The 15627-nt window shown below is 42.0% G+C and overlaps 1 protein-coding gene across 2 annotated transcripts in view; it reads right to left on the bottom strand.

Moving 5' to 3' along the window:
* The window catches only part of VPS53 (VPS53 subunit of GARP complex), a 167903-nt gene that overhangs the window by 41389 nt on the left and 110887 nt on the right, over positions 1–15627 (bottom strand). For both annotated transcript variants that reach the window (XR_005364750.1, XM_038548440.1), the window contains exons 18-19: positions 9187–9335; positions 3703–3772 (exon numbers count right to left, since the gene is read on the bottom strand). Coding sequence is in view for 1 of the 2 variants with exons in the window: in XM_038548440.1 (XP_038404368.1) it covers positions 3703–3772; positions 9187–9335 (219 nt within the window). In the remaining variant the exon portion in view is untranslated. The remainder of the gene's footprint in view (positions 1–3702; positions 3773–9186; positions 9336–15627) is intronic.

The following is a 15627-nucleotide window of genomic DNA, read 5'->3' as shown; positions in this document are numbered from 1 at the left end:
AATTTTGAAACATGGATAAACCCTGAAGATATACTAAGTGAAATAAACCAGACACAAAAGGACAGATACTGTACCATTCTACTCATATGAGGTATGTAGAACAGTCATATCCATAGGAATAGGAAGTAGAATGGTGGCAGCCAGGAGGGAATGGGAAGTTACTGTTTAATGGGGAATGGAGTTTCAGTTTAAGAAGATGAAAAGGTCTAGTGGATGGTTACACAACAATGTGAATATACTTAATACTACTGTGCACTTAAAAATGGTTAAAATGTTCAATTTTATATGTTTTACCACAATGAAAACAACGTCGATATGTATATAAAGATAATATAAAAGAAACTAACTTCACAGGTGATTTATTGCTCAATATATTTTAGAGTCCATAAATGACAGATTTAGAAGGAGCAAGTGAGAGTCTGATTCAGTGCTCTCTTTATGTATGAGGAAACCGAACCCAGAGTAGGGAAGCAATGGCTCATGATCACAGGGATCATTAACAGCAGAGTGACGACTGGACCCCAAGTCTCAGGGTCCTTTTTCCCACACCATATTGTGCTGTTTTCTCCATGGTAAATTTGTGCAAATGGATTCTATTTCTACTGTGTGCTCAGTCACAGATACCATCGCCATAAGACTAATTAATGACCCTGTAAATCCCATAAGATTCTCTGAAAGATCACTATCTAGGAAGAAGCATTATAAATATCAGTATGGTTCAGTTCCATGTGCCCTTGCAATTGCTCAAGAGGACTCTGGGGCCCACAGATAAATAATTCACTTTGTAGTAATCAGGAAGAGAATAAATCAGGAAGAGAATAAAGAGCAGGAAAATGTCTCCTTTCCTATTTTCTGCACAAGTGCTGGAGATAATCTAAATTTAGGATCTAGTGCCTTTGTGATCAAGCAAAGGCAGCTGAGATTAGGCTAAATCTTAGTTTCAATTCCACAGCTTTTGTTAAAGCTTGGATTAGAGGTGCTACAAGACCTGAATCAGAATCTGTTGCAGTCCTTGTTAATTAACTGATTCCTATGGTTCTGCTGCCCGAGTAATCATGTCTACAGCTATATGACTGCTTGGGTTTCTAAGCCCAGATACTCGGGGCAAGCCATGTACCTGGGCAAACCTGAACTTCATGTAGGAATCCATCAAGGGTCACACTGCCCTTCAGTTCCTACCCATATCCTCTTCCAGGCTGGGCTCCCCTATTACCCACTCCCATTTGCCTGGTGAACAAAGTAAAATCCCAGCTTCACAGATGGTTTTCTCATCCACATCTCAAAGCAGAAGTTAATACTGGCCAAACTGGTATTTTTCTGAAAATATGTGCTTTGACTCCAAGCTGATTATTTTAACATTCTTTTGAAGAAGAGAAAATCTGAGGAACATAGATATGGTATTGGATTTATGTGACAATATGAAAATATCATGGTTATTAGGCACTAAATCAGCTAGCATGGCCCAGGCAAAGCTGCAAACTCATGAAAATATGTTCCCAAAGAGTCAACATTATTATGTTCCAGTGGCTTCTGCCTGGAGACAGAAAGTTAGTAACTCATAACTCTAAAGCTTCTCTTAGATACACAAATCATTACTCCACATCCTCTCTGATTATGCACAACAGCGAAGTAAACAGAATAAATTCCCAGTGAAAGTGTGCTAATGAAACTGGAGACATGCCGGGGCATTATTCTGCTGTTTCCAATGGAGAGAATTAATTCTATGCTTACAGCATTCAAGAAGCAAGAATTTCAAAACACTGAAACTCTACAGTCAGACACAGTTGGTCAGTGTCTGACTGAATCCAGGCAACCTCCCAGGAAGTTTTCTGAGACAATACTTTTGACTGGCTTTTAAAGTTGGTCATCCAGACAGCCTGCAGCAATTAGCAACTAGATGTCATACCAGGTAAGATGGTTATTGAAAGCAGAAACAAAGTTATGTTCTTGGTCTGAGCAAGCCTAAAATTAGTAAGAGCTGGCATTTGTTGAGGGCTTAGTATGTGCCAGATGTTGCATCCAGCACTTTACGTGCACTATCTTGTTTAATCCTCACGACTACCCTGTAAGGTGGTACCATGATTATTCCCATTTTATAGATGAGGAAACTAATGTGCTAGGAGGTTTGTCAAAGGACAAACAGTTGTTATGTTGCAGAGCTAAAATTCAGTGACAGACCTTCATGAACCTGGACCCCAGGATCTTCATGCTCACACCATACTGCTTTTTCATAAGCTAGGAAGGCGAGAGCCTTACAAAAAGCCTGTAAGACAGCGTGCATGTATCAGATTCAAGAGATTCCTGATATTCACAGCTATTACATGTCCAGCTTTGATATTTCACGAGAGACCCATGATGCCCTGGGGCACATGCTCACTTGCCCTCTTCCTGAGGTATAACTCGGCTCAGCAAAGCTGAGGGCCCAGGGTGAGGGCAAGTTACTGAGCTGGGAAAGAGTGGAGCCTCTGCCAAGTCAACTAATTTGGTGGAAGAGCAAGACTTATGGAAATGTCTTGTATTACGTAAACTTGCTTTAAAATGTGGTTGGGAGTTCTTTCAAATATAAAAAGTAATTGGAACAGGTTAAATGTTGCTACATACAGGTCTAGGGAGGATTTATTTTAATGAATATAGAAGAATCATTTATGATCAGTACATGAATAGCTTGTATCTAAACAGGTATTTGTCATGAATTAGGGGCTATTTTATTTTGTTTTGTTTTGTTTCTAAAGTAGCTTAAAATGTTCTCCAAATTCAAGCTGCTCAAATTTCAGAAAGTCTGAATAGGTGGTAGTTGAAAAGAGGTGACTCTGTTGTAGCATATAACTCAACTCATCAGTGCTGAGGTGACACAACCTGTGAGGAGCTATCTTGAAGCACAGCATTCAAGTGAACGGAGTGGGGCTGATCAAGGAAGGCTTCTGGGAGGAGGTGAACAGTTCTTGGTACCAAAAAGATAAGCCTTTCTTTGCTTGCTACTCTGAAGTGGTATCTGGCCAGCCACTATAGGATCCAAAATAATCCAGAGGAGCCTTTGCTGCTCCCTCTGCCTGGCTTTTTTTCTCCTAGTTCTTCTCAAGAGCCAGCTCTCAGAGGAGCCTTCTCGGAGCAACCAATCTAAACTTATTACTCCTACATGCTCCTAAGATATTCTCTCACAGATCCTAGCTTTATACCTTTTAACATAAGTTAAATCTTCTCAGGATGCCTGGGTGGCACAGCGGTTAGGCGTCTGCCTTTGGCCAAAGATGTGATCCTGGAGACCTGGGATTGAGTCCCCATCCAGCTCCCTGCATGGAGCCTGCTTCTCTCTCTGCCTATGTCTCTGCCTCTCTCTCTCTCTGTGTCTCTCATGAATAAATAAATACCATCTTAAAAACAAACAAACCAAAACTATCTTCTCATTTGTTAACTCACATCTTACCTTCTCTTCTTACTTGGATGTGAGCACCACGAAGAAGAGATCTTTTCTGTCTTGTTCACTGTGGTACAACCTGCACCCAGCGGAATGCCTGGGTACTTAGCAGGTGCAACAAAAATGTTTTAAATAAGTGGATGAATTAAGCTGCCAGGTCATCCTCCTGTCCCCAGACAGGGGAAATCAGCAATTTTATTTCTCCAGAGTAAATCCCTACTGGAAAGGTTTGTGTATGACTTATGACAAAAGCTGTAAGAAAAAGGCCCTGTACCAATTTACCTCACCTGTTCTGCTCCCACCATGCTAATTGGCTTGCACTTGAAGAGGTGGGTGATGAACTTGGGAATGAAGGAGCTGTGGATAAAAAAAGGCGGCAAATTAGGCTTATTCTCTCTCTTTAAATATTTTATTTATTTGTTTGTTTGTTTGCTTGTTTATTTATTTATTGAGATAGCATGCACAAGTGGGGAAAGGAGCAGAGGGATAGGGACAAGCCAACTCTATGCTGAGGGCAGAGCACAACATGGGACTCGATCTCAGGACCATGAGATCATTACCTGAGTTGAAATCAAGAGTCAGACACTTAACTGACTGAGCGAGCCACCCAGGCACCCAGGCTTGGGTAAAGAACTGCAGAAACTTTTTTTTGAGGCCGCACTTCTTTCTATAAGAAAGCTGAGAAATGGAGGTAGACGCTACTGTGGCCTCCCAGCATCCATTGTTTTCTTTCTTTGCAGCCAAAACTCTGGTTTTATTTAGGTATATGTGGTTTTTGGATGCTGGGGAAAAGTTGTTCTCTACTAAACTGCAGACGTAAATTCTAATTAGCCTCAGCCAGTCAGAACATGGCATTTCTTGTTGACTATTGTGGGTCCTGAGGTGGGGACATGATCTAAGCCAGCCAATCAGATTGAAGGAATGGACTTCACTGAGTGGACGGGGAAGACTTTCTCTCCTTCTTCAGGGTATTCTTATGTTTGGATAGAGCATCTAGAGCTGACATTTTACCACCATACTAAGGATGAAGTCAGCCTCAAGGAGAGCAGGGTAGAGTAAGGAACTTGGGTCCTTAATGACATTGCTGAACCACTGAATCAACCATCTTTGGATGTGTCCTACCTGGGACCTTCTGGTTATACGAGATACAAACTTAATCTTATGTTTAAGTGAGTTTAAGTAAGGGCTTCTATTACTAACAGCTGAAAACACCCTAATAGATATGACAGTGAGATAGCTAGAGGATGTTAAATGCAAAGATAGAAACTAATTACTGAGGCAGTAACTGTCAGAACAAGGGGAAAAAATACATGATCTCTGAAAAATTTACTGAGGATGAAAGGGCAAGCAGATTTGAAAAAGGGAGAATTATTTTATATTTTTACTTTTTTATTTTAAAAAGATTTTATTTATTCACTTGAAAGAGTGAGTATGAATGGAGGGGAGAGGCAGAAAGAGAAGCAGACTCCATACTAAGCAGGAAGCCCAACTTGGGGCTACATCCCAGGACCCTGGGATCATGACCCGAGCCAACAGCAGATACTTAACCAACTGAGCCACCGAGGCACTCCAGGAGAATAACTTTAATAGACCAGGAGGGCTTTTTAGAAAAAACTGCAGGGCCTGAATAGGGAAAGCTGAGTTGTACAGGTGCAGAATGTAAGGTGTGGGAGAGAAATGCCTATAATCAGGGCTAGGCCCAGAGTGGACTGACCAGGAGAGCATAGGGTCCATGAACAAGGAAGGAAGGATAATAAAACAGGATCTGGAAGTCAAGATAAAAAGGCTGGCTAGCACCCTCCTCTCCCACTCTTCAAAAGCTGCTCTCAGGGCCATGACTTCACTTTCTCCAATCCCTCTACACATTCGTGCCTGCTCAAATACTCAAAGAAGGACCAGACACCTCAGACACCTCACTGGAATAGCACTGGCACCTCAGCTCTAGTATATCCAGGACTCAGCCCCACCCTAGAACGCAGGCTCAGTGGACCCAATCTCGTCTATCCAGTCATCCAAGCCAGAAACCAGGAGTTTGCCGAGACTGCTCCCTTGGCCTTCCACCCCAACATCCAATCAGTTCTCAGCCCTTCCCCTGAACTCCCTTACCCCATCTCCTGATCAAGCCTACCACAGCTGCTTCAATTGTTTCCTAACTGGTCTTGCTGTCTTCAGCCTCCTCTTTTCTAACTATCAGCTGCCAAAGGTATTTATTGCAGATGCAAATATGCTCAAGACCTTCCCTGATTTAAAATTCTTGTAATGGGGATCCCTGGGTGGCGCAGCGGTTTAGCGCCTGCCTTTGGCCCAGGGCGCGATCCTGGAGACCCGGGATCGAATCCCACGTCAGGCTCCCGGTGCATGGAGCCTGCTTCTCCCTCTGCCTGTGTCTCTGCCTCTCTCTCTGTGACTATCATAAATAAATAAAAATTAAAAAAAAAAATTCTTGTAATGGCTGCAGACAAGGCCTTCCTTGATTATTTTCCATCCTTAGCCTTAGCATGCTAAGCTGTGGCACCCTATGCTTGATTCTGCCAGCTACGTAACACCTCTATGCCTTTGCTTACACTGCTCCCTGTGTGCAGAATGCCCTTCATTATGGCCTTGTGGATCAGTAGACACACATCTTCTGCACCCCGCTCAAGGACCTCTCTCCTTATGAAGCCTTTCCTCAGTCACCTCTACCATAATACTCTACATAGAGTCCACAGACCTCCAGCCTAGCATGATAACTTCTTTTTCTGTACCTATTTGCTTGTGTGTTTATTTCCCTTTACCTGATTTTAAGGCAAATGAGAACAGGGACCATATCTAGTAAGCCAAAGCATTTAATTCTGTGTCTGGAACATAGCAGGTGTTCAAATGGCTGCATGTTGAATAAAGAATAAAGAGTAACAAACTGAAATGGTAGCAGTTGCCACTTTTTGAATGTCAGCTTGGTACCAGCACTTTACCAGGAAGTTTACACGTGACTTTTCATTTTTATCTTCAAAACCACTATTAAGAGATTTGTATTATCCCCATTACTGAATGGAAGAGAATCAGCTTAGTAGATGAGGGAGGCTGCTTATGGTTCAAATAGCAGGGTTTGTTTTAAAATATTTATTTATTCATTTGAGACGTGGAGAGGGGCAGAGGGAGCCAGAGAGAGAGAATCTCAAGTGGACTCCCCACTGAGTGCAGAGTCCAACTAGACTCCCATAACTTTGAGATCATGACCTGAACTGCAACTAAGAGTCAGACACTCAATCAACTGAGCCACCCAGGCATCCCTCAAATAGTAGTTGTTTTTTTAAGATTTTATTTATTTATTTATTTATTTATTTATTTATTTATTTATTTATTTATTTATGTATTTATTTATTTATTTATTGAGAGAGAGAGAGGGAGAGAGAGAGAGAGGGGGGCAGAGACACAAGCAGGCTCCATGCAGGGAGCCCGATGTGGGACTCGATCCTGGGATTCCAGGATCACGCTCTGGGCCGAAGGCAGGCGTTAAACTGCTGAGCCACCTGGGCTGCCCTCAAATAGTAGTTTTAATCAAGGGTGATCTTGATGTCAAAATAGGAAATACTGTTGTGCTTCAGAGACCAGATGGAGGCAAAAGGAAACATCCATGGCTTTGCATTGGTGAGATAAGAAAGGAAGTTAAAGGGAAAGAAACATAAACTCCAGAGATCAGATCTAGGGGGACGCTTGCTGATCAAGGAGAACAGGGACCACGTAGAAGGGATTCTTCAGGGCTCTAAACAAGAGCCAGGTCAAACAGGTAATGTGAGATTGAATTCATGACTAATTGCAATAGTACACGCAGTTTATAACCTAAGTCACTTCTATCTCAAGTAGGCTTTGGTTGTACCCTTGAACTGGCTCTATGTGCTAGTCTGCAAGAGTGGGGTGAGGAAAATATAGGGACCAGAAACATGTCACAGGCGAGGGGTAGACGGGAAGAGAGAATTCCTGGCAATATGATGGGTAACTGATAGGTAACTGCCCAGGGCTTCTCCAGCCTGTGGGATGGTAGCAACTATTACTCTTGCTGGGGATGGATCTTCCCACAGCACTACCTCTGAGGTTTCTACTCTTGGCTGGGATTTTACAAGGATGAGAGGGTACTATGGATTAAATCAGAAAACCACTTTTTCTATCAGAGGTAAACTTTTCCAGATGTGAGAGATGGGCATCCTATTCCTAGCTCACCCAATATGAGCATAGTAAAAAAATTAAAGGGCTCTGAGAGAATGTGAGGCCGATGCTGGGGCTAGCTAAGCAAATGGACCCTTTACTCACTTTAATATGAGCTCAGTTGGACCTTTGTGCAACCACACTGGAGATTTCTGGCCACAATAAAATTTTACAAAGATACTGTTTTTACCAAAGGTATGGGAGTGTCACAACGTGATTTATCAGCAATGCTTTTAACACACACTGATGAGCACTCAGAGAGTGAAGGGAATGTCAATTCCTGGTTCATCTGCCATATTGCAAACATTAATGCCTCCCTGGAGAGTCCACTTGATCCTTTCTTGACAAACTGGAAACTGAAGCTTATGCCACAAACCCCTCCATAATTGTTGTTCCTTAGGGATTTATTTGTGAGGGAGAGAGAAAGCCTTAACTGAATACAAAACAGGAAAGATTTGGAAAAGACAGAAACCTGGAGCCCTAAATCCCCCCTTGGGACTTGGATGAGGACAACCTAAATACAGTAGCTTGGAATAGGCTGACCTTCCTGAAGCCCTTCCTTGAGACATGTGCCAAAATGCTTGTTTGCTTGCTGGTCAGAGGAGGCATTGGCCTTCTACATTGCCTGGTCTCAGAGGAAACAGTGCTACAGCCAGATGCTGACTGGCAAAGGACCAAACAATTTCCCCACTTCCAAACTTCAGACCAGTAATGGCCACACATGAGGACATGGCAGGAAGACACGCAGCACAAGTGTTCACTTCATTGCCTTTGGCAATGGAACCCTCTGACTTGCTCTTCCCTGTTTCTAGTACCTTCCCTGGACTCAAGGATATCCAGAAGCAGATAAATTCTGGCAGCCTCAGTAATAAGTACCATGAGGAAGGAGGAAGAGAATGCTTAAAAGAAATAGAACTGAGGTCCTACCCTAAAAAGCTTATCATCTAGTTGAAGAGACAAAATATATACATGAAATCACTAAAAAATAATTTTTTTAATTATCTAAACCTGTGGGGAAGCAGGGACACTGTTATGTCCACATAGTTTCCCCAATTCATTTCTGAGTTTGTCTTCATGTGGTTGACTGTATTGCTTTTACTGTTGTCTGTGACTTTAAGTAGTGAATTTAGTTTTATTCTTCTTCTTTGGGGTACAAGAAAATTAGATGGCTATAGGCACCAGAATAAGCCCCAGCTAGATGGTGGGACATCTGGATTGGGAACATGCTGGTGGTAAGTATGGCATTCAAAATAACCCAGTGAGGGAATCCCTGGATGGCTCTTTAGCGCCTGCCTTCGGCCCAGGGCATGGTCCTGGAGACCCGGGATTGAGTCCCACATTGGGCTCCCTGCATGAGCCTGCTTCTCCCTCTGCCTATGTCTCTGTCTCTCTCTGTGTGTGTCTCTCATGAATGAATAAATAAAATCTTAAAAAAAAAATAATCCAGTGATAAGAATGTTCTAGGGGTACCCGGTGGCTCAGCTTGTCAAAGGTCCAACTCTTGATCTCAGGGTCTTGAGTTCAAGGCCCAGCATGGAGCCTACTAAAAAAAGAAAAAAAAAAAGAATAATGAATGTTCTAGGACTTACTTTGCAAACTTAATGCAGAATTGAGTGAAGTATTTCCGTGTGGAAGCTAGGTTGTCACGGATGATAGGGACATTCTGCTTAATGTGAAGAATGACAGAGGTGACATAAGGGCTCTGGTCACCAACGTGTTCCACATTCTGCCACTGCATCTGAAAATAGGAGACAGGGAGGACAAGCCTTTAGATCTTTCACAGGAGGACAGTCTGACCCATTTCTGGGGAGAGGCAGGTGGGTGGCAATGAAGCTAGAGCTTGCTATCACAGCTGCCATTTTATCTTGGGTAGTGTGTCTTACCCAGTCTGTCGTGGCTAGGCATGGATAAAAACAAGTAAGCCCATCTTATCCTGGCCAGTGAGGTGTAACTTCAGTACTTTCTCTAATCTGTCCCCCTCATGCTTGAAACAGCCTTCCCTTCCCATCTAAGTGGCCATCCTATAGAGGAACTCTCACCAGGAAAGTGAACTGGACTGTCCTGAAGCTGTTCCACCAGAGAGGGGCCATGAGAGGACACGAGAGGGGGCATTCACTTGTGAGCACGTTGGTAGCTTGGGAGATTGGAGGTGGTTGGGGCTAAGTGAAATGAAACCTGGATGAGAGTTACTTAGGTCTTTCTCTCAAGTAAATTGTAAGGAGGGGAGGATTTTGAAAAAAGGAAACTAGATATCAGTGTGAGACTTGCTTCAAAACAATCCAGAGTTTGGAGGAGTAGATGAGAGAAGATTAGTGAAGCCGGGTGATGGGTCCATGAAGTTTATTATACTGTTTTCTCTACTTTTGCACAAAATTGAAGTTTTCCATAATAAAGGATTCAAACCTTGCTCCTAAAACCTTTGAGATTCTATTGGGGTTTCAATCAAGGAAAAGGAAAGAAGATCTCGGGAATTCCAAGGGGTGCAGATCAGAGGGCATGAGGAACAGGGCAGGGACTATGGGTGGCAGGCATGGGGCAGACCAGCACCATTAAGAGGACATGAGTGGTCCTTAACCAGGCCATGAACAAATGAGAGACCTGCTTGCCTCAAGCTCTAACCATCTGCGAATTAGGAGAAAGGCTCTAGGAAATGTCTATGGCAAATCAGGGAAAGAAGCAATGCTGCAGGGCCTCTCCCGCCTTGGATACACACAGAAGAGAGGCAGTGTGGGCTCCCAGCCTGCCCCAAAGCTGCCAGCAAACGGGCACTTTAATCCTGAAAAGAGCAGGAATGTGCTGGAAGACATCTGCTGAGTCAGCCTCTCAGAACGGAGCGCTGGGTTGTCTATTAAAAAGATCCCAAGCCAAACACAAACCATATAATATGTTCATAGAAGGAGGGCAGTAGTTCTGAGGCCTTGATGTCTCTGGCAAGAAAACACTATTTTTTATGGAGCTCTTGGGGAAAGGAAAAATTCAGTACTGAAGGAACTTGTTTAAAAGAATCATATCATACATGGATGACTCCCCAGCTCCTGGGAAGCTTGAGTGACTCTATGTTTTGCCCTAATGTTTCTTCAAATCAGCAGTAATACTTATATTTTGAAAGCTGTAGGTATGTGTAAGCATATAAAAAAGCAGGAAGGGACTTCCATCTTTATTTTAGAGATAAGAAAACCAAGGTCCAGAGATATTAAGTCTTTTGCAAGGTTTCACAGCAAAGTACCACATAGAAAAAGTCTCGAAGTTTTTTTATTTTTTAAGATTTTATTTATTTATTCATGAGAGACAGAGAGAGAGAGAGAGTGAGAGAGAGAGGGGCAGAGACACAGGCAGCGGGAGAAGCAGGCTCCATGCAGGGAGCCTGATGTGGGACTCGATCCTGGGTCTCCAGGATTAGGCCCTGGGCTGAAGGCGGCGCGAAACTGCTGAGCCACCCAGGCTGCCCAGTCTCTAAGTTTTTACTGGGGGAAATCAGAAACAAACAATGGAGAAACAGTAGAAAATTCTGCATGAATTGACTTTATATTCTAATGCTTCAGTTATATGTAATGTTCTCATTATCTTTTTATCTTATTCAAAAGGCTTCTTTTTCTATCTGATTTTTAGACATTTGACCCATTCAAACAGTGAGCATCCTGGGTGATCTTAAATGAGCTCACAGGGTGAGGCCAAAGTTGATAGATGCTGTTAATGTCTGTACTTCATCTTCTTTTCCCCAGCTCCATAGCAACACCTGGTACAGAATGCCCTGGGTAAACACAGTCATCTGGGAAGGGAGCTTGATGCCCCTTCCTCCAACTGCCATGAGGCTCTTCCACAGTAATGACTATTGTTTCCCTATTGGCAGCATATTATATTTCAACATCTCAAAAAAATTAATAAATAATTATCTAACAGAAGACAATCATAAAGGGAGGTGGTGATATGCCTTGTCATTGGTTACAAATCAACTCTGAGGCAAGATGGAGCTTGCGCCGCTGGACTTCCAAGTTCCCGCTGATGAGCCAACCCCTCTTAATCACCACTGGCTACATCAGTACATACCCACATTTGGAATATATGTGAAAAGATATGATGTGCTTTAATACATTAGCACATCCAGTGATCAAGTGTATTAGTATTAGCAAAAGTAAAGTGGATTTGTGATTTTAAATTTAAATCAGCTTAAATGACATAAGAAAACAATGTAAAGTACTGGAGAACAATGAAAATTGATACTGGTTTCACTATTTAAAAAAAGGAAATTCTGCAAAATGTAATTAGTAGTGATTCTGAGCAGTCACTGCCTCAAGTGGGCTGATGCTTGCCATCACCCATCCTAGATGACTTAAGGTCTGAGCTGTAACCTGAATGACTCAAGACACTGACATTAGGACCCACCATATTCAGGTCCCTTTGCCCAGCACTTTGCATCCATTGTCTCATTTACTATTCATACATGAGCTCATTTGGTTCTCACAGCAGTCTTATAGATGAGGAAAGTAAAAAAGCTCAACAAGGTTAGGTAATTTGCCCAAAGGCCAGGTAACTTGTTTGGTAAATGAGAGAGTGGAGACAAACCAATTCTGTCTAAAGCCTAAGCACTGTATCATCAGGCTGTTTCCTTAGGTGCTTGTTTAAAAAAAAAAAAGAGAGAGAGAGAACAAAAACATTTACTGGGCCTTATGCAAGGTAAGCTGTGTTTCTCAGGGAGAAGCTAATGAAACACATAGTGATCAAAGTTCTCTTTCAAAAAAGGCAACAAAAGGTAGCTTGCACTAAAGAAACAAATATCCTGAAAAGCCATCAGTAGGAATAAAATAAAAATTCCAGGGATCCCTGGGTGGTGCAGCGGTTTAGCGCCTGTCTTTGGCCCAGGGCGCGATCCTGGAGACCCAGGATCGAATCCCACATCGGGCTCCCGGTGCATGGAGCCTGCTTCTCCCTCTGCCTGTGTCTTTGCCTCTCTCTCCCTCTCTCTCTCTGTGACTATCATAAATAAATAAAAATTAAAAAAAAAAATTCCAACTTTTCCAGGTTGGATCTGACATTTAAAATTTACCCCTCCCTACTTAAAAGTTTTTCCTTTTGTGCTTTTTATTTAGGTAGGGTTGCATACTACTGCTACTATATACACAAGAAAAACAGTTTACAAAAGCTGTAACTAAGATATAGGATTCACTGAAACTGCACACAAGGAAATGATCACACTTAGCTATATAGAGAGACTGGGGTCAGGGGCACAACCACGATTTCTGCCACCTGAGGACAGCATGTGTGATTGATATTAATACTTTACAGGGAAGCCTGGGGAGATAATCACTTCCTAGAGAGAGCCCGCTGTAGCAGAGAATTTTGACCAATCCATCAATCAGAGAACAGGGCTCTACAATGAGCTTACTTTGGAACTTGTTTTTATCTGTTGCTATATGAAGCTTGGAGAGAGGCCTCCTGAGAAACTACTGTTCCTCAAAATCAAATTCCCACCTATTCATTTTAAAAAATATTTATTTATTTGAGATACAGAGTGAATGAGAGAGAGAAGGCATTAACAGGAGGAGGGACAGAGGGAGAAGGAGAAGCAGACTCTCTGCCAAGTGGGGAGCCTGATGCAGGGCTTGATCCCAGGATCCTGGGATTACAACCCAAGCCAAAGGCAGACGCCTTGGGACACCAGGTTGCTCAGTGGTTGAGTGTCTGTCTTCAGCTCAGGTTGTGATCCCGGGGTCCTGAAATGGAGTCCCACATGGGTCTCCCTGCGAGGAGCCTGCTTCTCCCTCTATGTCTTTGCTTCTCTCTCTGTCTCGCATGAATAAATAAATAAAATCTTAAAACAAAAACAAAAAAAGGCAGATGCCTCACAAATGAGCACCCAGGTGCCCCCCACCTATTCATTTTGATCACGGAGCCAGAGAGATACAGAACACAGACTGAGACTTGTGGATTCTGGGAATATTTTGGGCAATCAGAGTCTAGTGTTGTGATTTAGGCTGCTGGGCCACTAGACCCAAAAAACGGCCTTTGCCCAAGCAACACACATGCACTCTAACGCTTGTCTGGGCTACTTTTACTCCTATAACAGGCGTTTGCTATATTTATAGGTATCTTGTGAGTGTTTAGCACTGGACCAAGCACTGTGTAAGAAATAAAAAGGGAGAAGGAACATTTTTTGAGCATCTACTATGTACCACGCATCACGTAGCTGACATTTTCACATGAACTTACTGCCTACAATAATACAGTAAAGAAGGTAATATTACTCCTGCTCTATAGATAAAACAGACTTGAGGATAATAAGTGATTTGTCTAATGAAGCATAACTGATAAGTTAGCAGGGCTGAGATTTAGAAATTGGTATGTTGGGATGCCTGGGTGGCTCAGTGGTTGGGAGCCTGCCTTCGGCTCAGGTTGTGATCCTAGGATCCAGGATCAAGTCCCACATCGGGCTCCCTGCGTGGAGCCTGCTTGTGTCTCTGCCTCTCTCAGTCTGTGTCTCTATGAATAAATAAATAAATCTTAAAAAAAAAAAAGAAATTGGTATGTCTAACTCCAAAGTCCACCATGTTCTTTCCATTTTACCATGTTGCTTTTCAAAAATGTTACCATCTTACAAGAACTTGAAATCAGCTTACAGAATTGAAGTAAGCAAAATCTATGTATGAGGCTGTAGTATGCAGTCATGTGGTAGTGGTGATGGCAGTGAAGAGGACAAAGATCCATGTTCCTTGACTACAAGGGGAAAATCAAGAAGATCCAGAATAGACAGTGGAATAAGAATGGCTTTAAGAAGATAAATATGTATATTTTTCCTACTCACTGCTACACCAATGGGAAGGTGAATTTATACAACCTTTTCTTTTTTTAAGATTTATTTATTTATTTTAAGAAAGAGGGTGAGCGGAGGGGCAGGGAGGAAGTAGATTCTCTGCTGAACGGGGAGCCCCATGCAGGGCTCAATCTCCCAAAAGGAAGATCATGGCCTGAGCTGAAACCAAGAGCCAGATGCTTAACTGACTGAGCCACCCAAGTGCCTTTATACCCTTTCTTAAAAGCAACTTGATGGGGATCCCTGGGTGGCTCAGTGGTTTAGCGCCTGTCTTCGGTTCAGGGTGTGATCCTGGTGTCCCAGGATCGAGTCCCACATCGGGCTCCCTGCATGGAGCCTGCTTCTCTCTCTGCCTATGTCTCTGCCTCTCTCTCTGTGTGTCTCTCATGAATAAGTAAATAAAATATTTAAAATAAAATAAAAACAAAAATAGAATTTTTTAAAAAGAAAATTTAAAATTTAAATCACTCATATTCCAATTAATAGATTTATTTCAGTCTTTTTATACAGGTATTTTTAAAATATAAGTTCATACTTTATGTACTTATAATTTTTTTCTCATTTAGTAGGTTTTAATAGTTTTCTATGACATTTAATTCAGAGCTACAGTAATTTAAAGTGATTGCATATATTCCATAGTACAGAGTATTTGTTAAAACCATAACAATAGTTAACATTTACCATGGAATGAATACCTGACAAGCACTATGTTAAGAGTACTCCATATGTCATCTTTCAGTAACTGTCCGGATTATAGATATTATCATCCCAATTTTATAACCAAGAAAACCGAGGATCAGAGAGGTTAGGTAACTTAGCCAAGTCACACACTTAGCAGGTTGAACAGATAGTGTTAGAACTCTGGACTCCAGATTTCATTTTAAGTATTCTAATGTACTTCTTCCCTTAAAATATATGTAATCAACTCCCTTTTGATAATTATTTTCATTTAAAAACGGTCTGGTAAAGGACAACCTCATGTGTGTGTGTGGGTATATATGTGTGCATGTGTGTATTTTCTAAACATTCATAATTATTAACATCTAATTAATTTCCTTGAATTGTAGAGATCAAATGCTATGTAAAATGCTAAGATTTTTGGCAGAAATTTTCAAATTGTTTTCACCCAGCACCTCCCAAAATCTGTATTTTTAAAAATGAAGGGGATTTGCTTTGGACATAATGAAAAAAAAATCTCTTTTATAAAAAAAGAAAGATGTGC

This window comes from Canis lupus, chromosome 9 (assembly GCF_011100685.1).
Source record: "Canis lupus familiaris isolate Mischka breed German Shepherd chromosome 9, alternate assembly UU_Cfam_GSD_1.0, whole genome shotgun sequence".
Taxonomy (NCBI): domain Eukaryota; kingdom Metazoa; phylum Chordata; class Mammalia; order Carnivora; family Canidae; genus Canis; species Canis lupus.
This window is presented reverse-complemented; position numbering and strand designations above follow the sequence as displayed.